General features: G+C 39.3%; 1 protein-coding gene across 4 annotated transcripts in view; it reads right to left on the bottom strand.

Annotated features, from left to right (window-relative positions):
- RGS7 (regulator of G protein signaling 7) overlaps nucleotides 1-23,203 on the bottom strand; it is a 379,817-nt gene that overhangs the window by 73,536 nt on the left and 283,078 nt on the right. For all 4 annotated transcript variants that reach the window (XM_084792712.1, XM_084792714.1, XM_084792715.1 and 1 more), the window contains exons 5-6: nucleotides 4,666-4,772; nucleotides 1,159-1,210 (exon numbers count right to left, since the gene is read on the bottom strand). In XM_084792712.1, the coding sequence (XP_084648838.1) occupies nucleotides 1,159-1,210; nucleotides 4,666-4,772 (159 nt within the window). The remainder of the gene's footprint in view (nucleotides 1-1,158; nucleotides 1,211-4,665; nucleotides 4,773-23,203) is intronic.

Here is a 23,203-nt window from a genome sequence, read left to right as displayed (position 1 = left end):
GTGGTTCTCTATGGAGACCATGGCTTTTCCTCACGCACACCATGGAGACATCAATCTACTTATATGTAAATAGACATGTTCTACAATCGTGATCACTCTAATGACCATATGAAAAAGGCAAAGGTCAGAAAAGAGAAACACCAAGAATGCAAATTCTCTCTACAACAGGGAGTAGAGACATTGGGTATTGGTGGGCAACAATGAGGAGGAGGAAAAGACACTCTAGTTCATGTTTAGTGAGACCAAAACAGGAACGATGCCAATCTCCTTATGTGTGTTAGTATGAACTATTTCAACCACTTCACAAGGTCAAGATCACTGTCCACATTTGAGAAGTAGCTGCTAGAGACTCAAAAGTGTGTCCTGTATCCCCCCACCAAAGCATATATTTGGCCTTTTGTCATAATAGCCATTGGAGTCAGATCTTTCTCCGGGAGGCGTTGCCTCTACTGAAATGGCATATGCCCTGTGGGTCGGCCCCTACACATGGTCTCACATTTGTCAGAAAGCTCCAACTCTGATGAACACATCAGCAGTTGTTTCTTAACTTGGTATAAGGGCTTCATTGTTGAGGACTGTGAGCAGAAGATGAGGAATGGGCATTTGAATGCTCTAGCTTCAATGTTAATCTGATGGTATTCTGTAAAGTATTTTTTTTTCCTGTTTATATGTTTGGACACCTTCTATAGCTCCTGACCACTCTGCGGTAACTCAATACACTCTTATCTCTACAATGACTACTAGCTAACTAGGAGCAAGGGGCCGGTTTGGGGAGTCAGAAATTTTTTTTTCAAAACTCTACAGATTCCTGGGAAAGCTGAAGGAGAACCAAGACTCTGGGAACCATTTGTCTTTCCTTCTAGCTACATAGGATGCTATGAACAATCAACGGTGGCCACTTGAGACTTGTTTATGGCACCCTAATATCACTAGAGCTTCTCTTTAATAGACAAAGAGAGCATTCTACTGTAGAGGGAGCTGCCATCCAGTCTGAGACTAGCCAGGTGAATTTACACATAAACTCAGTGTTATCAGAGTCGATCTATACTTAGAACTGTGGCTTCCTCATTAATAAGAGCAACACAACTCATGCACTTGTTACATGGACATGTAAGTGGCTACGGACAAGACAAATTAAGGAAAAGACAAAGCACTGACCATAGTCTGTATTTTCTGGCTCCCAACAATTTGATGGCCAAAAATAGGGTGTCTACAGAAAGAAAAAAGGGAAGTCTTGGTTAGACACATAAATATTTAGTAGACCTTCTCTGGTTTACAGTCTGTGTTTATCTTCAGTGGCTATGTAGACTATCATCCTGATAACATACATTTTAAATGCAGAGAAAGCTCCCAGTGAGACTTAATAAGGCTCTCATCTACATGTGTTAAGCAAATTTCAGCCTTCAGATTTGCTGAGTACCAGCAGGGTTATAAAATGGTGATCATTTCCCACCATCTCCCACCAACAGACATCAGGTTAAAGGATATGACTGCATTCTCCAAACAGAAACTTCAATTTCAGCCTCAGAGAGAGCCGACAGCAGAATATTATGTTCGGCAAGATTTGGAATGAACCGTGTTTAAATATGGTGACTTCTTCCTGTGCATCACATCTCAAACACTGCTTCTCATAGATTCAAAAGTTTATGTGACATAATCATTCCCTGAGATTTGCAAATTATTTGCTGGGATCTGTTAATTATGTAATGTAGCTTTCAACATGATTCAACTAGATGACAGTGACCTTTGACTTTTCCTTATAAAAGCATTATTTCATAAGGATAGTTAAATGGTATGACCCAGAGATCATTTTCTAAGCTAATAATATCTTTGATGCGATTAACAATAGGCAGAATTCTCACTCTGTAAAGTTCTGGAAGTACACTGGTTGAAATAAAAAAGGAAATATGATCTTCAATAAAAAACCTTATTAACATAATTAAAACTATGTTTTTTAGGATTTTTCAGACCTAGCACAAAGACTCATGGTGACCATAGATCTGTATAAGAAACTCCATTCTCCAAAATGGGGATGACACAGCAACTCAGAGGAACACAGGCTGTAGACGCATGTGTAGCGGGTTGATTATATGCATTAACTAATTATACTGATCGTTTATTGCAGTAGGCATATTTTGGGCAGTTTCTGATTGCCTGATAATTTTACTTTCTAGCAGATTGACTTGCAAAGATGTAGAAAGGGGTGCTGTGCGGGGGGGGGGGGGGCTGATTCAATCCTTAAGAGAGGGCTTTTTTTCCCAACGTCTGAGACCACCAGAGGATCTTGACCTACCCTCTACTTCTTTGAAATTACTTCAGCACAATAAAGAAGGCTACTAATAGTTCTGTGCACATATGAACAAAATCGCAGTGGGAGTTTGGAAGAAAAAGAGATAGGACCACCATATTAAGAGGGAGGTGAAGATGTATATGGAACACTCTCATCTTCTCCAATCACACTTAACTCTGCGGGAGACGGAACTTTGAAGGTTTGATTTCTTAGAAATTAAATTGGACTAGGAGTCCAGTAAAGCCATAGGGAAGGAGTAGCTAAAGTCGGCTTTCATGCAGGGCTCTGCTTTCACGAAACCTCTCAGAGGGAGTGCTGATTACTTGAGGTTGCTTCATTTTTGATGTGTGTGTGTGTGTATGTGTGTGTGTGTGTGTGTGTGTGTGTGCATTCATCTATAAGAATATTTATTAGCTTTAGACTATATTATTCTAGACATACGGCTAGATAGACACTTTTAGTTCTCATATCTACCCTTAAATTTTCACTTTATTTTTTATCATGTGTTCAGTGAGAATCATATGACTATAAATATAGAATTTTATCTTGGAATAATGCAGGACAATGCTATAAAACCAATATTTTCCTCTAATATTGGAAGATTTTTCTCAGTAAAATTTTTTTTGACTTGTACCAATAGACATGATAAGAGAATACAAAGTCCCGTAGCTTTTTCTTTATTATCCATTCCTGTGGTTATCGACTTTAGGGAATGTTAGTGCGTGAGTGGCTCTGTTTCAGAGTTAGCCATCTTTGCTTCTAAGGAACTCACTCCAATCCTTCTAGCTGATACTCACTAGCCTTTAGATGCATAATACATGTATGTACTAAAGCCATGAAAGGGATGTGAACCCTGCCCAGGGAATCACGTCAGGCCTTAGATCTCAGTTATAGCAAGCAAAGAGAGTTTAAAGTCTGCATAAATCCAAAAATCACAATTTTAAATGTACTCAGAATATTAAATAGCCATTGCATCACATCGATAAAATTAGGTTATGGTTCTGTTTATGTCAAATGCATGCCCTGTATCTTCCTTATGTTCTTGGTGATGTTTGGAATCTATATGACTCACAGGAGGCATTGGAAATTTGACCCATTGGTTGTTTTGTTGTGTTATTAATTCCTTCAAAGGAGGTGAATTTCAATTCAACTCAAAAATATTTCTGCTGCTTGGAACAAGCATGAAAATGGAAAAACAACTCCTTTGTGAATCCTTGTGTATTTTCTGCTATTTGAGTTGTTCAAACACTGACTGACAGCTCCTTGCTAGACTTTACAGGCAGAAGTTTAGCTCACTCTGACTCTGCTGTTGATTCTTTTTACTTTGTTATGGGATTAATCAATCTGTCATCTCTAGGTATCACTACAAAGGTAGATGTATTATTAAGAATGTAACATTTAATGATAAACATTAATAACACAATTTTAATAGATTTGCATAATATATATTTACCAGCATGTTCAGCTTGATAGCCTCTGCCTAAACTGTGTGGGTATGTAACAAATATGCCACTTGCTTTCATTCCCTCAGTTTGCCCTAAAACTCTTTAAAATTCCCTTCTTTTCTCTGGATGTGCAGTGGTGCATTGCAACTTTAGTCACGACTTACAAACATGATTAGAACATTCAAAATTGTCTGCCCACAAATTTCTTTCTGGAAAGGTCAAGAATAGAGAAAAAGATTTTCAAAAATGGCTAATTCAATACATTATCATTAACCTAGGGCCATGAACCCTTTTGTTTTATGGAAAAATATTTAAATTAGATAAGTTTTCAAGAGAGCGCCAGCCATATTCTGTTTTGCTTTTGTACACTGGGGTTTTTATTTATCATATTGATTATAATGATGGACTTTTTAATTTTCGTAAGTCTTAATTTTTGTTAGTCTTAAACTTTACTTTTATGTGGAAAGCTTTCCTAAAAATTAAGGCTATATAAAAATGTAATCCTGCAATAGTAAAGATGCTCCCTTAAAAACAAGAAGAGATTGATCCATATAGACAGTGGACCTGCCAATTGTCAATACTTCGTAAGTATTTTGAGAGTTTGCCGGGACCAAGGTTGGTTATGGATCACAGGTGCAAGTATAGGTTTAGTTACATCTCTCAACTTCCTGCTTTCTAGATGCAATTTACCACTGCAGTCTGCCCTGTTTCCTTGACAGAATTTTCCTCACATTTTTTTCTTATATTAAATCATCACTTCAATCTTTACACAAGTCAGCCACCACAGTTCCTCATCTTGATGATTGCTTCTGATGTTTCCACGTGAAGCTAAGAAAACAATGTAGTAGTTCCCAAAAGTTCTGTAAACACACAGGACCAAAGTGCAAGCTTTCTGATTTATGAAGAAAGAACATCTGTGTTTCTACTTACTTGAAATCGGTAGAAGGTACCATCATCCTTGAGTGTGAGGACGTGATCGGAGATGGGAAAGAAGTAGCCGTGGGCAGCCATTAACGTTCCCAAATGGAGAGCTTCCACTGTTCCAAGGGAGCAAAGCAAAATAGAACACCACATGAAATCCCTTCATGGTTACTGGAATTTGTTGTTGTTGTTGCTGTTGTTGTTGTTGTTTACAGAAGAATAGCATTCGTTCTCTTTCAGCACACTCTTGTGCCAAATTTTTAATATCCTCCCTAACAAGTCCCTGTTGTATAGAACAGTCTTTCTCTACAAAGGTGTGTGTGTGTGTGTGTGTGTGTGTGTGTGTGTGTGTGTGTGTGTGCGCGCGTGCGCATATAACCTCCCATTTCAAAGTCTAAAGCTTCACGCTGAGTATCTACACATTCTAGTTAAAATTCTAGAGTCCACGTGGACTTAGGAAAAAAACCAAAGATTTTAGATAAACATATTTTTATCATGTTTCTTAAACTCTTGGTATTTCCTACATCTGTTGGTAAAGATAATAAACATACTTTGTAAGGCTCATGGGACAATTACATACAAATATATGCAGTGGAGTTAGACCAGTATCTTTGCATAGGAGCTGCAGGATACACAGGACCATTACACTTCTGCGGCTTAGATACAGAACGGGTCTTACAACTTTCCAAGGCACTCCCCTGGCACGCCACTGCTTTACATTTGCCTCTGACAGGGCTGCTTGAAGGAAGCTGACTCTTCTAAATGGCAGCAATCCTCTCCCCTCATTATTTTTGGGTTGTCCATCAAATTGAAATGCAAGAGGATTTTTGAGGACAGCTGGGCCATAACAATGACCAGAGTGCCTACAGCTTTGGTCAACTTCAGAGTTCTTTCGTGCCTTTGGCAGCAAGCGCTGAGCTGTGAACTTACAGGTGGCTCACTTATCTTCTGACAATCATTGCTAGTCTTTGGCCTTAGACTCTGTGTTCTGGGAAATAGTGTCAGCATACTTGCCAGCCACGCAGATGATTGCAGAGCACAGAGACAGGAAAAACGGAGGTATAGAAAGAGAGTAAATTGCTTCCCAACTCTAAGCCTGGGATGTTAGGTGACTCAATAAGCAAAGCAAAGCAAACAGCAAACAACAAAGAAACATAAAAGGCAGTTGGGGGCGAAAGTCTTGATGAATCTTAGAAAAATGTAGTGAAAGTTAACACGGAGCCTGCAGTGAGCAACGCCAGAGACCAGAGAGTGTTAGCTTAATTCCTTGCATCTACTCATGCCAGGAACATTGCTGGCCATACGTTGGACTTGCAGGCTATTCTTCATGTAAAACTAGTATAAATAGGCCTTAGTAGGTGCTTTCTGTTAAGAAAGCTATCAGTGAACTCCTATCTTCCCTTGAGGAACAACAGCTTATTTTTATTTGATTTGACTATATATGGTCTCATTTTACTCCCTGTTGAAGGATTCTCTAGACATGCTTGGCTCAGAACTTCTTCTGGACTATTTTTATCATGCCTTTAAATCAGTAGAGTTCTATTGATGGGAATCCCCTTTTATAAGATTATAAACTAGTTTCTTCCTCACTGGTATGTACTTTCTAGGTCAAGGCAAGGTTAGACCATTTGCTTTAATTGTTAAGATGACTGGCCTTCCAACAAGGCTTATAAAATGATTGCCATGTCTTTGGTCAAATGGTAAGAAAGTGTGAGATTACTGACATAATTTCCACCATGAAGCTTTTAAATAATAGGTGAAAAATCTGGGGTGAATTTTGTGTTTGACTTAGGGTTATGGAAAAATGAAGCCATATAACCAATATGTGACAGATACACAAGAATTCAAATCAGCTCATCCCAAATAGGGTGAAAGGGCCAAAGTATATTATGTTGTGATTATGAGAGGCTTGCTCAGTTTTTCCAATATTAATGGTCACATTGTATTTTCAAAATACTTCTACAAGGATTAGATAGGAAATGCTGTGTAGTGAGCAAAGTTAATATTGATATTACAGGCATAAATGCTAGTAAGATATCTTAGTGTTAGAGGGCGTGGCCTCAAGATACTTAATGGTAGCCATGGAGCTACATGATTCCATGATCCAACTGCTCCTAAGATCCTAGCATCACCTCAACTTCACAAGACCCCAGAAGGCTACTGACAATGTGCACGTGGAGTATTAGAGGAATTTAAGGAGGAACCAGCCAAGACCGCCCTCACTAACGATGGCACAGAGGATGACTCAGCATCACAATGCTTCTTGGCATACTAGTCATTAATTAATGTACGAGTGATATTTACCTCACCCACAAAGCTCAAGCTCAACAACACATCAACAAAAACATCCTAGTCTCTTTTCTCATTAGGATACCCAAGTGAGGTGTGCACTGAGAAAGCCAGCCCCAAATTGTCACCATGTGGAGAGCTGCAGCAGCTGTGCCAAACTCAGGCATTCATCCCTCCCTCACCGCAAATCCCTGAGGTGAAGCTTAGCAGCATCTTTAAAAGCAGAGCATTATACAGACTAATTTGTTTTTTGCCACAGTACTTCAAATGTTAAAAGGATTAATAACATATTATAAAAGAGGGCTGAGTTCTTCTGTGTGAAGAGCTGTATATTTATAGCCCAACTTGAAAATCAAGTCTTATCCAGAGACTCAACACTGCAGCCTCTCAAAGACAGTAAATAATCTCATAAGGATAAAAAAGTGTTGGGGCCAAGAAAACAATAATTCTCAGTAGATTCTATATATTTTAATTAAAAAATTTTACCTAGGTTTTATGTGGATGTACTGTATGAAATACATCTCTATGTAACAGCAATAATGGAAGAAAAAGAGGCTATCAACTTGAAGAGAGACACATGGGAGGGGTGGGAGGGAGGGTACCTGAGAGGGGAAAAGTGATGTAATTCTGTTCCATTTCAATTAAAGCAGCTGCATATACCTTCATGTGTATACATACATAGTTAAAATTAAATAAATTTGTAAAAACAAACAAACAAACAAACCAAATCCAAATACAGCTGTGTCATTCCCAACATATGACTTAAATGCAATTAGGATATATCCAGGTGTATGTCAGAAATAATTGTAAAGAAAAATTATGATGGCTAATAATGAAATGGAAACTCTAAAGTGTTTATAGAGGCAAGTTGCCTAATAATAAAAGGTAAGGTCAGACATTTCGGAAAATTATGCATATGAACATTTTACTCTCAAACAACGCCAAATAGAACTGGGCTGTTACTGAATTAGGACTTTCTAAAGCAAGTCTGTTTTCTCAGTAGTAGAAGTTAGTGGAAGGAGAAACTTGAGATTTCATCTTTTGAAAACACATCATTTCCACATTGAAAAGAAAACCCAAGTATTGTTTTTTGTTTTTTAACCAACTACAAAAAAATAGATTTTAAAAATGTAAATAGAAAATGATACTGAAGTATAAGGAATAGGTGTTGCAAAGCAGATTCTGTTTGGGGCTGGAGATGTGGCCCCATAAATTTCTTGCTATGTAAGTACAAAGAGGAGATCAGATCCCTAAGACCCAAGTAAAGGCCTCGAAGGTATGACAGGTCACTTGCCATCCCAGGGCTCAGAAGGCAGAGACAAAGGATACTTGAGACAAGCTGATAACTAGAGTCATCCGATTCGCAAAGAACTGAGGGAGAGATGCTGTCTTAATATATAAGATGGACAACAATCCAGGAGAGACCCCCAAAACTACCTCTGGCCTCTATATGCCTACACAAAGGTTGTGCTCCCACACATTTGAACATGTGGATACATACATACTCAAATCCTACAAATGCTTGAAAGAAACAAAAAAAAAAAAAAAAAAAACAGAATCAGATATTCAGTTAGCACTGAGAAATTCACCAAGTGTTGACCACATGTACATATCTCCCGTAAGAAGAGTGGAGTGTGGAGGTATGCAGTATACTACCTGATGTCAAATCCAGCTTTCTATTTAGGTACTGTGTAGCACCAACCAGAGACTTCGAGTCTCTGGGCCTTGGTGTCCTCTGGAGCATGAAGTTAGTGAGGTACCCCTAAATCTAAAGATCACCATGGTAACCAAGTAAGATGTGTGCTATCCACATAGCACATCCACACCTCATACAAGGGCCACAGTGATGCTAGTGGATAGGAAGTGACACAGCCTGTACCACTTCATCTAGTTCAAAAGGAAATGGGAAGCTGGTGCTAGACTAGGCTTCTCCATCATAGCAAACACCGCCGAGTCAACTCTGCTTGACTTCTCCATGTGATCAAACCGGGTTCACTGGTGGTGCCATGGTGCCTCTGCACTAGCACAGGCCTGTTTTACCCTAGGCAGCAAAGAACACTAAAAGAGAAAGAAAACCCAGAGAGGACTATGGTAGTTGTAGCAAAAAAAAAAAATGTTTCCAAAAGTGACGCATTCTTCAAAGCATGATTGAAAGATGCCAACAAGAATAAGCCCCTGGCTCAGGATAGGATAGGAAGGACATGCTCAGCTGACTGTGTCAAGGGGTGACAGGACCAAAGAGAGAACCAAGGGAGTCAAAGTAGACATGGCTAAATAGGAAACTCCATGTATGTGTGTGTCGTTATTGTTAGTTTCCTTGAGATGGTGTCTTCTATCAACCCTGAGGCTCACTATGTAGCCCAGGCTGGCCGTGAATATATGATTCTTTTTCTTTGGCCACCACCACTAGGATTACAAGTGTGTACCACCATGCTTATTGGGACACATAATATTTTCCCAGGAATTAGAATGAACTGTGAGTTCTAAAAAAGCATTCAGGAGGCTAAGCAAAGAGGAATATTGAGTTCAAGGATAACCTGGTCTAAGTTATTAGAGCTTGCCCTTAAAATGAAAAAGCAAATCGCCATTGTGATGCGACATGGATGAATATCACCAGAAAAAAATACCTCAGGACCACAGAGTGTTTGAATGTGAATTAATTTTTAGTCACTGCGCATTCAAAAACCTTTTATGGTTGACATACATTGTATGGCCCCCGTCCCATTCAGTTCTATAACCCTGAATGAGGTAATAACCTACATTTTAAGAAACTATGCCCTGAAATCTCCTTTTTCCTCTTTGTCATTCTCACTCTTTGCTTAATTTGTTTCCCAAGGTGAACTTGATAAAATGACCCTTTTCTTGTTTTCTTAAGTGTTCTTAGTGTTCTTTGTTTCCTTGTTATTGATGGTGTTAAAGATGCAAGCATCCCAACACCTCACCACACCACCAGCTTCTTCTTTTATTTGCTTTAGCAATGATTCAAACAGGCATTACTAATGTCTAGGTGTCCATTTATTCACCTCTCCAGGCATCCATTTGCTGCATCTATCAAATAATAACTCACTGTCTGTCTGCTTTAGGTTCTTAGCTTTATGTATGCTTATGTCAAAAGTGATCATGACATATTCTCTGCCTTCTCCTGTAAGAGATTTGCAGTGCAGTTAAACAGTTTGTGTCAAAAAGCGAGCAGTGACTTCTTTCTTCACCTGAGACGTCAGAGACTTTCAGAGCAGTCAGTCACATCCTTGCAACCAGAAAAACCTGCTCAAGCTGAAAATCAGTTCCTTTGTGGGGACCAGAAAATTAAGGCTATGGAGGCAACTCCTCCCGATAGGCACAGAAGGCTTCATCTGAGACACTACCGGGAACTGGTTATTTGGAGCAGGAGCTGTTAGGTCCATAGGGTGGGAGTGATGTAGGAGAAGATGGGGAAGAGGGAGATTCCAGAGGCATCATTAGTGACATATGGGGAAACAACAACAACAGCAATGGCAGAGAAAGATGAAGACAGGATTTCCAAAGGATGGAGAAGGCGGGGCCAGTGCAGATAACCTAGAAAGAACAAGACCCCTGTGGTTCAGAGCCTTTGTGCCTCACACTGTTCTGTCCTCTCTGTCCCATTCCTATCTTCGGCAGGCCTTTCTACTTCTTAATAAATTGGTCCTGTTTCTATTGCTATTATTCAGTCCATTTTTTTCTTCTTTGGGGGGACACAGAACCTGGAGATCATAGCAGGTGGCCTCTAGATTCTAATCCATGCATATGACAGTAGGAACACTAATGAAGTCATTTGCTTAAGAGCTTGAGACTGCCTATGGCCTACTATGAGACTAGAGAACACATAGTGTGGGTGGTGGGCATAATTTCCTGGGGTATACTTTCAGGACTCTCACCAGATGTTCAAGGCCAAAATCCTAGAAAATCAACTCTCTGAGAGGAGGAAGGAAAAAATGAGAAATATTTGTTTTTGTTTTGTTTTGTTTTGTTTTGTTTGAGACAAGGTCTCACTACATAGCATTTGCTGTCCTAGAATTCTCTGTGTGGACCAGGCTGGCCTCAAACTCACAGAAATTTGCCTGCTTCTGCCTCCCATGTACTGGGATTAAAGGCATGTGTCACCGCACTTGGCTGAAATATTTTTTGTTAAGATCATAATCAGTGTGAAATGTATCCACAGTCTTCACCACAACAATGAGTAGAAAGATACATTCGCTCCAAGCTCTAATGGACTTGTCCCAGCAATAGAAGAAGGAAAATCAAAAAGCAGAGACAGTTTTGAGATGTTGTTATGCAGTGGAGAGAGGAAGTCTAGAATAGAGAGACAATACATATATACTCGTGGGAAGACAGGGAAGACAGGATCATTCTTGCTCTTGATTATTGGTTAAAAACCTATAAGACAGACTGTCTGACGTGGAGTATAGAGAAGTCCAAAGTCAAAGGAACATACAAAAATCAAAATTGTAAAGCAGCTAGATGACACTGCCATCTTTATCTAAACAAGTGTTGAACATAGAACAGCTATGAAGCAGATTACCATAGCCCTCCACTCGGAAGGCCTCACTTCCTGAGACAGGATACAGGATGGGCAATTTTAAGTAAAATAATCACAAGGCGTGTAATTTTTTATTAGAATCCCTAGTGAGAATACATACAAATAGATGAATAATGTAAGCAGGGTGTTGTGGGGGGGGTGCTCTGTGAAAAACACTGTAAGAAAGAATCAAAAAGAAATGCCATACATAAAAATCACTGCACCGAAACTGACAAGCATCTCGCTGGGCTCATTAGTAGAGCACAGGAGCTTGAAGACAGGTCATCGAAGTCTCCCCATACTGAAACCCAAGGAGAGAAAAAAGAATGCTGAAAGGGAGGGAAAATAGAATGAGGCACCCAAGAATTTATGGGTAACATCAAAAGCTGTAGCATAACTAACTGAAATATCAAGAAGCCTGAAGAGACAGATTGGAGAAACAAACATAAAAATAGCTAAGAACTCCCTAACATACACAAGGCAGACCAAAGCACAAGTCAGTGAAACTCACAGAATACCCCAAGCTAAATGTCACTCAGTGTTTGGTGACAGCATTGTTCATCAGTGGAGGAGGAAGGAGTGCACCCTCTAATGAACAACGGAGGGCACAAATTACTGTGGCCCTTGCTATGGAGTCTGTTCCCTCCAAAACTCTTCAATGGCATTATTGGGAGGTTGGACCTTTAAGAGGTATTTAGTTCACAAGGGCTCCACATGTGTGAATGAGCTAATGTCATTATTCCTTCTTTCATAAGGGCCAAATAGCAGAAAGGCGTTAGCCAAAGCCACCCTCTAAATCTTGGAACTATAAACCATTCAACTTTATTTGTTACAAACTGTCCAGTTCCTGGCCTTCTGTGATATAACTACACAAAACGAAATAAGACAGCCTACTTTCCCAGAAATCTTAAAAACAGTTGTTCAGGAAGAAACATAAACAATTCAGAAACATGAATATTTAGAGAAACAGGAAAATATTAGGGAAAAAAGTTAAGGTAAAAATGTTTTATTTTTATTCTTAATTTCTCTAAAAAGATAATTGTTAAAAGTTATAAAAGTAAAAAATTGTATCAGAGTAGTGGTTCTCAACCTATTGGTTGCCATCCTTTTGGGGGTCAAATTACCCTTTCACTGGGGTCCCATAAGGCTATTGGAAAACACAGATATTTACACTATGACTTATAACAGTAGCAAAAGTACAATTATGAAGTAGCAATGAGAATAAGTTTATGGTTGGGGTCAACACAGTAAAGATCTGTATTAAAGAGTCATAGCACTAGGAAAGTTGAGAACCACTGTGCTATAGAATATTAGAAAATATCTATAAATAAAATAGCAGAGAAGAATTGGGAGTACCCTGGCATAAAGTACCTCAAAGATTTGAGAAGCAGAATAGTGTGATGAGATAAGGTCATTTGAAGATGGAATTGGATTAGTTCAGATCTATACGACAAATCCCAGGGCAAGCAAGCAATGTATAAAGGATAAGTGTAACTGAAGATCAGGAAATAAAATGCAACCATTTAAATGACTGAATTGAAATGACAATGGCAACAAAAGAGAATGGAGAGCAAACTTTGCAGATATTAACCTACTTATATAGATAATCACTTTGAATGCAAATGGTCTGAAGGCAGTAATTCAAGGAAAGGTCACGCCCTCCCCCCAAAAAATCAAAACAACAACCAAAATCATGTAACTATATCAGCAGGGAACTATTTAGATCTCCTCCTCCTCCTCTTCCTCCTCCTGCTTCTTCTTCCATTTCCCCTATTTCTCTCTCTTCCTTCTTTTTCTTTATCACACTTTATAAGCCAAGCTGGATTTGAACTCAGTTTGTAGCTCAGCTTGTTCTTAATAGGCAATCATCTTGCTTGCTTTAGTCTCCAGGTGCTAATATTACAGGGTAGAGCCACATGCCTGGCTGGGGACTATGGTGGTTTGAGTAGGTATAGTCCCTGTAGACCCATGGCCCCATATGTGTGTGACTGCTTGGCTCATAGAAAGTGGCACTATTAGGAGATACGGCCTTTTTAGAGTAGGTGTGGCCTTGTTGGAGGAAGTGTCTCACTGTGGTGGTGGGCACTGATGTTTCATACGCTCAGGCTAAGCCCAGTGTGACACACAGTCTCCTGCTGTCTGCAGATCCAGATGTAGAACTCTCAGTTCCTTCTCCATCACCATGTCTCTCTGTATTCCACTATGACAACAATGGACTAACAAATCTCCAAAACTGTACGCCAGATCTAAATTAAATGTGGCCATGATGCCTCTTCACAGCAATAAAAAACCTTGACTAAGACAGAATTCTCCTTTAAAAATAAAGATTTGACTGTGTTGAAACAGAGAGAGTAGGAAGCAGGGATCCTGTTCACACAAGTCAAGGTTTTCATATGCTAACAAAGAATTAGGAAGTGGAGCTCATAGCAAGTAAGGATGGTAGGAACGAAGGATGGCATTGCGTAATTTTAAAGAGGTTAATTTAACAAGAAGAAAACACTCTAAATGTACATTCTCTTCAAAATGTGGAAGGCAATCATAATAGAAGTAACGGAGAAGGAGACAAACCCAGAGTTACAGTTGGAAACGCCTGAACATCTGTATTGCTCTATAGAGAACTGATAGATGAATTGGTACAAATGGTAATCTGAATGTCTTCAGCTGAACTCACTATTAGTGACTTAGTATAACTTCGCTTTCATTTAATATCCTTTCCTCCAACAGTAATAATCTAAAGTTTACCTGGAATATTTACTAACCCAGAGCACAGTTTGGGTCACAAAGCATGTTTTAACAAATTTAGGAGCATACTAGTTACTACAAGCTTATTTGAGAAACCAATATAAGAAAAATACCTCAAAAATTCTTCAGAATATCTATAAATTAGACAATATATTTTATTATAACACACGGGCAAAGAAGACAGGCTAAAGACAAATTAAATAGTATTTTGAACTAATTAAATATACAAATACAATCTATTAAAGCACATAGGCTGCAGTAAAAGCAGTTCATAAATGGGGAATTATAGCAGTAAATGTACACATTAGAGAAGAAGATATGAATCCTTCCACATGGGAACCTTGAGAAAGAAGAGAAATTGAAATCTATCACAAGCCAAACTGAACCCAAAACAAACACCAAACCAAACAAGCAACAACTAAACCAAACTCTAGTTTTCAGAAAATATCAACAAAATTCATAAACACCTACCCTGGTAACTATGAAAATCAATCCGAATTTCCAATATAAGAAATAAAACAGCTGTCACCATAAATGTTGTATGGACATTGTGCAAATAGCTGAGGACCACTGTAAACAACATCATGTCTGTACGTTTGATAACTTGCATGAAATGGACCATATACTTGGAAGATACTACGAAAAGTCATCTATGACAAAATGAAGAACTCAGTAATCCCCTTTCCATTAAGGGGATTGAATCAATAACTAACAAACTCCAAAACCAAAACAAATAAACAAACAAACAAAAAAAAACCCAAAAAACCACAATGGATCTTGATGGCTTTTATGACATATTCTGTCAGTTACAAAGAAATCCAATTACTCCATTTCTTTTTTTAAAAATACTTTCAGAAGGAATATAGTCTACTTACATAAAAACATCATTTGAACACTAAAACTAGATTAAGACATTAGGAAAAACAAAAGTACCAGATCATTACTTTTTCTCATTGTAAGAGAAATAGAAATCTTCCACAAAATATTATGAAGTAAAATCCAACAATTTAAAAAATTAGTAGGGGTCTAGGGTGATAGCTCAGTCACTAAAGTGTCTGCCTTGAAGTATGAAGGCCTGAGAGCAATACCAGGTTTAAAAATTGAGTGTGGAGAATTCCTTTAGCTATTCTACTGAAAATTTAGAAACCATCACTAAGGCTTTCCACCAATCCCAAAAGTCCCAGGTCAACAAGAAAGCCTTTTACCACAAAAAAGAAAAAAAAATCAAAGTAGACAGCAAGCAAGGAAACTTTACCTTGGGTTATCCTCTGGTCCCTGTCATACCACCCCCCAACACACACACACACACACACACACACACACACACACACACACACACACACACAAGAGTGAATGGATTGATCTCAGGTGGACAAGATAAATCAACATTTTAGTGCCAGTTAGTATAACACACTTCTGTAAAATCAATGCCAAAATCATAGTTTTGTACTTTTGTAAGTTTTAAAATTACATATGTATTTTTTTCTCTTCTCTTACTCTTTTGAGGATAAATAGAATTTGTCCACATGTATGAACATATGTGTCCTCCATTTTATTAGTAGATTTAGGATGAGTCTTGACTACTGGGAACACCTGTGTGATGACCAGCAGTTAGCACACCAGCAGAACAATTGGACTTCTTTAGAATGTGTACTCAATAGTGGGATATGAATTACCTCATTATATGTCAGTTTCATTTTTAATGTTTCAAGGGATTCTTTTCTGTAATGGCTATGCTAAGTTACACCATCTGGGTGTTATTAACATTGGACATAAACACAAAAATTATCTCAACCTGTCAGTCTATATTTCAAGATGTAAGAACATGCTTGGATGCACTGAAAATGGAAAAGGGATGAAACACCTAACTCTTTTCCACCCAGAAGCCTTTCAACCCATCTTCTGGGCTCTCTGTAGGTTTTCTTTTATGTTGATGACCACCTGTAGCCCCAGCATTTCAGAGGCTGAAGGACTAAAGTTCAGGTACAGTCTAGGCTACACAGTGAAAGTCTGTCTCAAAAAGCCTAAGGCTGGGGACATGAGTAGGCAGTAGAGCACTTGTCTAAGAGAGGCCCTGGGTTGAGTCCCCACCATGCAAAAGTGACATAAAAACAGCAGTAGACTATGGTGACTGAGAAAATTTGGAGCTTGAGGCTTGCCCACCCTTCCTCAGATGACAAACCTTAACCTATGCTGCCTTCTTCTCATGTAGGAAGCAGAGTTAGCTTTCCTATCCGTGGCCTGGAATCCCATTTTAGAAGTAACTAACTAAAATAAATCTCCAAAGTGAGACAACTTAGAAAGCAGCACAGCTTGAGACCCAATTATGCTGGGAAAACACAGCGATTTGTATTTCTTATATAAAATGGTATTAATGGCCTTCAGTCTAATTAGAAAAACATGGGAATGGTAGCCCAAGGCCAATTATGAACAAAGGTGGGTTGGGTGGTACAACCTATTTTACCTCAGCACTTGTCAGAGTTTGAATTTTTATATGGAGCTGTTTTACAATTGGGATTAAAAAAAAAAAAAGACAAAAGCTGTGAATAGGCAACGATTAATCACAGAAATTGGTATTCACATAATAAACTAATTAATTATTTTAATAATCCAGTCTTTGGTGATTCAGATGGTGAAAGTTAAAAAAAAAAAAAGAAAAGAAATCAGTCTTTAAAATAGTGCATATAAATACAGACAGCTTGAGCAGAAAGAGATCCCAGGGCTGGGGCAGGGGGTGGGGCTGGGGTGGGGTAGGGAAAAGGGTTGGGGAGAGGGGGAGGGGGAGGGGGGAGGGGAAGGAAGTGGGGGAACCACTGGATATTAAAGCACTGACCTTTCTCTCAGAGAAATAGCACACAACAGCAGGGAAGCAGATGGCAACAGAGGAGACATCTCACACCAGGGTTTTGCTTCTCAGCCAGACAGTACAAGAGTGCTGTGATGCATTCGCCAGGCCTGTGTCTAAGTGCATCTACCTTACAACAAAAGTGCTCAGTCACAAATCAGGAGTTTGCCTTAAGTCAAGGGGTTCAGAAACTTAACCCTCACTGCCCTAATGCTTATGATCACTGACTACATAAGAATACTGCTGGTCAAACTGATGAGTGCCCAGTATGCCAGGAGAGGGCCAGGGCTTTATTTGGTAAGGTGCTTCTCATTGGTCTACTCTAACTATAAATGTATCATGCTCCTTGTGGCATTTGTAATGATAAGAGTTCAAGTGGCATTATTTAGCACCAACCTGGCATCCTGTCTCATCTACACTGAAAGGCCAAGAGGGACCTTCCTTTTGTTTGCCAGACTGTTGAAACAAAGGAAGAAGAGGAGTTTGAATTTCTCCAAAAATCTCATTCTGGGAAAGGAAACAGAAAATGATGAGGATAGGGGCCAGCCAGAGGAGGAACTTGTCTTTCCAAAACAGAAGTCATATCGTTTGTGAAAACTTACAGATCACTTGAGGAAGAGCCTGGAGCCAAGACATCTCCAGGTCAGTGATTGGCAGGACCACAACTTGGCCAGGAAAGCCTAGCTAAGCATACTTCGTATCCTCGATTAAATCTAATTTTCATGGTAGTGTGTACCAAAGATGTGCTTGAGAGGAGGTCTCGGCGCCTCTTTGTTTCTCTTCCCAATGCTGCCACATTGAATAAATCTTTCTCAGCTTTGGGCCGTTACTTATCAGTTCAATTAGCCTATTCAGAATGTGGGCCAAGCCTAGCTTGTTAGAATAAAACACAGCCCAGGTTTGTCCTATAAAAGGTATAGCCATACAAATTCAAGTCTTTGGATTGTCTGGGATCCTATATTCTATCTTTTTTTTTTTAATTGTTCATATTACATTCTGATTAGAGCACCCCCTGTCACTTCCTGGCCCCATCCTCCCCCCCTGATCCCCCTGCCTTCTCCCCTGGTCCTCAGAAAGGAAAAGCCCTCCTCCCCTATTGTCTGACCTCAGCCTATCAAGTCACATCTGGACTGCCTGTGTCTTCTTCCTCTGTTGCCTGGCAAGGCTGCCCGGGCAGGGGCAAGTAATCAACAAATGGGTACCAGAGTCCATGTCAGAAGTAGCTCCTACTCCCCATATTGTAAGATCCACAAAGAGACTATTCTGCCTATCGACTACATGTGAGCAGAGGGTCTGGGTCTTAACCATCCATGGTCTTCAGGTGGTACATCAGTCTCTGCAGTATCCCTTCACCCCAGACAGGATTTTTTTTTTGGCTCCATTGGTCTCCTTGTGGAGCTCCTGCCCTTTCCAGGTCCTTCTATCCCTCAACTCTTCCATAAGACTCTCTGCACTCCACCCAGAAGTTCATCTGTGAGTCTCAGCATCTGCGTCCATCCCATGCTGGGTGGAATCTTTCAGAGGACCTCTATAGTAGGCATCCGTCTTCTTCCTTCTCTTCAACTACTTCCGGTGCTTATTCTATTTGACCTTCTAAATGAGAATTAAGCATTCTCCCTTGGGTACTCCTTGTTATTTAGCTTCTTTATGGCTGTGTATTGTAGTGTGGTTATCCTGCATTATGTGGCTAATATCTACTTATAAGTGAGTATATAACATGTGTGACTTCATGGGCCTGGGTTACCTCACTCAGGATGATCATTTCTAGTTCTATCCATTTGCCTATATTCTATCTTTAATTGATTAATATATTATCCAAAATGTTTGCTTTACCAAAAGTCAGACAGCTACACCTATCACTGCAAGCCTATCTGTCTTTATGTAGTTCTCTACTAAAAAGCAAAAAACAAACAAACAAGCAAACAAACAAATAAAACAGAACACATTTGACTTTCAACCCTATTAACCAGCCTTCCCTCAAACAACTCTTGAGTGACCGTTGCCTTTACTTGCTCTTTTCCCCTTTCACAAGAAGCAACATTTGTCTTTATTTCCAAGGGAACTCTATATGGGATTTTAATGAGATCATTGTTCACCCAACAATGTTGTAAATTGTGCTCTAAAAGACATTAAACTCTTTCTTCATGCAACTGAAGAGAAGAAGAAGAAGAAGAAGAAGAAGAAGAAGAAGAAGAAGAAGAAGAAGAAGAGAGAGAGAGAGAGACAGAGACAGAGAGAGAGACAGAGACACACAGAGAGTCAAACATAGACACACACACACACACACACACACACACACACACACACACACACACACACAAGGGCAGAGAGATAGAAACAAACACAAAAAGATTTTCTGGATTTAGCAAACCTCCAAGAATTTGTCCCTATCCCAGCCAGCCCCTTCCTTCCCTCTGACTTCGTTCTTTGTGGAAGAGTGCTTTTACGGATTTGTTACCCACCCCCCTTTGGATTCTCATTACTTTCTTCAGCTCATTATACTCTCATTCTGTCCCCCAGAGTCTACCAAATCTTTTCTCTTGAAGGTTACCAATGACTCTCTAAAGAGAGTTCTGTAGATATCCTTCTGTAATCCTCTCTCCTAAGGTACCAGCGTACTCCTCTTTTGGGCTACTCAGATTTTCCCACAACTCTATCTACTCTGAGGTCTCTGCCACTGGTTCCTCACATTCCACTTTGACACCTCCATCATGGCCCACGTCTTTGCTTCTTCCTTTACGGTGTTTTGGTTGACAAGTGCAGAAAATTTCAAATGTTTAACAGATGTATAGCCCAATCATCCAGCATTCAGTTCACAGGATAAAGACCCAGAACAAAGACTCAGCCTTTAAAATTTGGGTAATGGATGAAACCAATAAATAAGTAGATGATTAAACATAAGGACTAAGAAGAATTTCAACAGTGATAAGTTCCATGTATCCTAGAAACACAGTAAAGAAACAGTCCCATCTAATCTTGGGATCTCAGAAAAGTTTTCAAGTAGAGTTGTTATTTAATTCAAGTCCTGAAAAACAACAATAACAACAAAAGATGAATAGGGGTTATAAAGTAGAAAGAGGTTCCAAAAAAAATATAGCAGCATATATGTAATGAATCGTAATCCCAGGAGATATGAAGATGAAAATGGCTTCATTGTAGAAGAATTTATGTGCTATGATATACTTATACTGTTTGAATTTTTAGATTCTGTGGGTAAGTGCTCATTCACTTGATGATTTTGCCCATATATTCTCCTAAGACAATGGGGGACCAATTAGTGTCATAGAGGTTTGGAAGAGGTATAATTAGATTTGGTTTTGGAAAGATTATTATTGTTTCAGATATGGAACAAAAGTTGAAGGTACCACTGTCCCTCAGTATCTATTAGGAGTGTGGTTCCAGGAATCTCTGAACATACAGAATTATGAAGATTTCTAAGTCTTAGATAAAACAGAACAATATTTGCATGTAATCTATGCATATCTTCCCGGGTACCCCAAATAATCTCTAAATTACTCAAATAGCCAATAAAATGTAAATAATGTATGAACAGTTATTATATTTTCTCTTGAAAGAAGTAATGACACCAAGTGGTGATGTTGCGCACCTCTGATCCCAATACTCTGGAGGCAGAGGCAGGTAGATCTCTGAGTTTCAGGCCAACCTGGCCTACAGAATGAGTTCCAGGACAGTCAGAGCTATACAGAGAAGCCCTGCCTCAAACAATCCAAAAAAAGGGGGGAATATCAACAAATTAAATGCCTATAAATGTTAAGCACAAGTGTGGTTTTTATAATAGTTTTTAATCCATAACTTTATACATTCATCCAAGAGTACAGAATGTTGAATATGTGAGGCTGCCTGAGTATGGGCTAGAAATTTACGGCAGCTCTCAGTGAGATGTGAGAGGTGGTACAGGGACTAGTGATCAGGGTGGGGAAACACTTAGAAGGCAGCATCTACACTGATTTGAGAATCAAATGAGCAGGTCAGTTATAGGATGTTGCATACAAGATGCCTGTGACATACCCAAGTTGAGATCTGCAAAGGACTGCTGGGCTATGCATTAGAAGCTAAGAAGAGAGTGTAGATACACATTTGTGGCAGGATCCATGTCTATCATGAGCAAAAGGAGGAAGTACAGGTGTGAAGAGCAGACATATAAAGAACTTTATTTCCAAGTCTCCAAGAACCAGGCATCTAAAAGACAGTAGCTATGAATGGTAATAATGTGTTAAAGAATCAAACTATGGTTCAGTGGGAAAGAAAACAAAACAAACAAAAAAATGCAGCCAAGAGTTTATATCAAGAACAAAGACAGTGCGATTGCATTTTTTTTTAACAATAAGACATTAGTGATTGTAGCAAATAAGGTCCACCCTATAAAAGAGGATTAAAAACAACATTCCAGTGAAATCAGATATAAATTAAAGTGGAATTATGCATAATGGATGCAAATGAGTTTGTGAAATCAGAAGAGAATACACAATAGCAAGAGAATACCATGGGACCATTTGGGAGTTGTTTACAGTGGGAAAGAAATGTAGTGAAGAAGCCAATAAGCAGATCACAGGTTAGGATTGCTTGTTAAAAGTAAAATATAAGGGATGGAGTAATAAGCTGATGGTGACGTCAGAGGATAAGATGAACACAGGCAAGCTCAACGATGATGAAAAATGGGCAATATGGGTGTAGATGGGGGCAGAGTATCCTTTAGTTGCAGAAGGAGTTAGAATATTAGAGAAAAATGACTTCCTTTTCTTCTATTTCCTCCAAAAGGCTACAGTCCTGTATTTTCCATAGCCAGAGATTATAGCAAAATAGTAGGATTGAGGGAAATAGATAACACTTCAAATTATCATCCTACTGAATAAGAAACAACTTGGACAAGGAAAACACAATGCCAAGACATCTTAAAGCCCTGACAGGTTGGAAACCATAGAACTTCAGTAGCAATAGCCCCTAATTCCCAGTCACCACTCAGAACCTCTGTGCACGATTTCAGTCGTCAGGGCTGAACGCATCATAGATGAGGCGATCCCTACTACAGTTCCTCCTGGTGGAAGCTTTGGGATAATGGTATGGGATGACATCATAAGCCTTTGTGAGCAGAAGCATCTAAACCTTTGGCAGTGGGAGCACTGATATTCCCAATGCTGCAAATGTTTTCATCTCTGACACATGCGGACATGGCAAGCGATGTGAGCACATCAGTAGCCGGTTAAACACATGATGAGCCCCACTTGCAAACAGTTTCTCTCTGGCTACAGGTCAGGGAGAAATTTCACATTATTTGTTTTATAACTGAACAAAGGGCTTTTTCTATTATAACATGAGTTATAATATTTTGATCATTTAAAGGACAAGATATCAAATTTATTTCTGAGGGCCCTGAAAAAAAGAACACTCATTTGTCTTCCCAACACCACATTAACTTGAAACACTTTCCATTCCAGAGACTTCCTCTGATGTCTTGCCTGGGTATGGGCTAACCCGGAGCCCCAGCCTTTGCTTGGACATCTACATCATAGTCAGATAAAAGTCTTCAAAGCTGAAAAGAATCTTGCATTGAATGTGCTCCTTGTGCTTACACATCCTGAGAAGATGCTTTCATCTCTTTCCTGTTATGGTTCTATGTTTGCTGCTCCACTCTTCAAGGATTGCCCATATCTCTTAATCAACATTGTCTCAGGTCTCTAATACCCTCGTCATCATTAGACATTAAAACTCCATGAAGGTGCTGAGTTAAGATGCAAGAAGAATTTCTCTGTGCGTTGTATAACATAGCCTAAGCACTAGCAACCATTGGTATGAGCATATGTATTCATATATACACACATCTCTCTAAGCAGCCCTGATTTTGAAACATGACATCCTACTGCCAACTCACTTGACTCTTTTCTTTGGACTTCCCCTACCCGAAGTAAACAATTTGACAAAGTGTTTATTTCCCCGATACAGAAGGCCTTTGCGACCTGTCACGAAACATTAATTATTTGGTAGCATTCTCTGGACACCGTGTCCCTAACATGGCCTCAGAGCAGGTGGATTCATAAAGTGAGGACTACTGAAAGAAACATGAGATTCAGGAGGAAAGGAGCACCAGCATCCAGAGTAGCTGCCATAGGCACCAT

The sequence above is a fragment of the Acomys minous genome, assembly GCF_964271855.1.
Source record: "Acomys minous genome assembly, chromosome: 1".
In the NCBI taxonomy this organism is placed as follows: domain Eukaryota; kingdom Metazoa; phylum Chordata; class Mammalia; order Rodentia; family Muridae; genus Acomys; species Acomys minous.
This window is presented reverse-complemented; position numbering and strand designations above follow the sequence as displayed.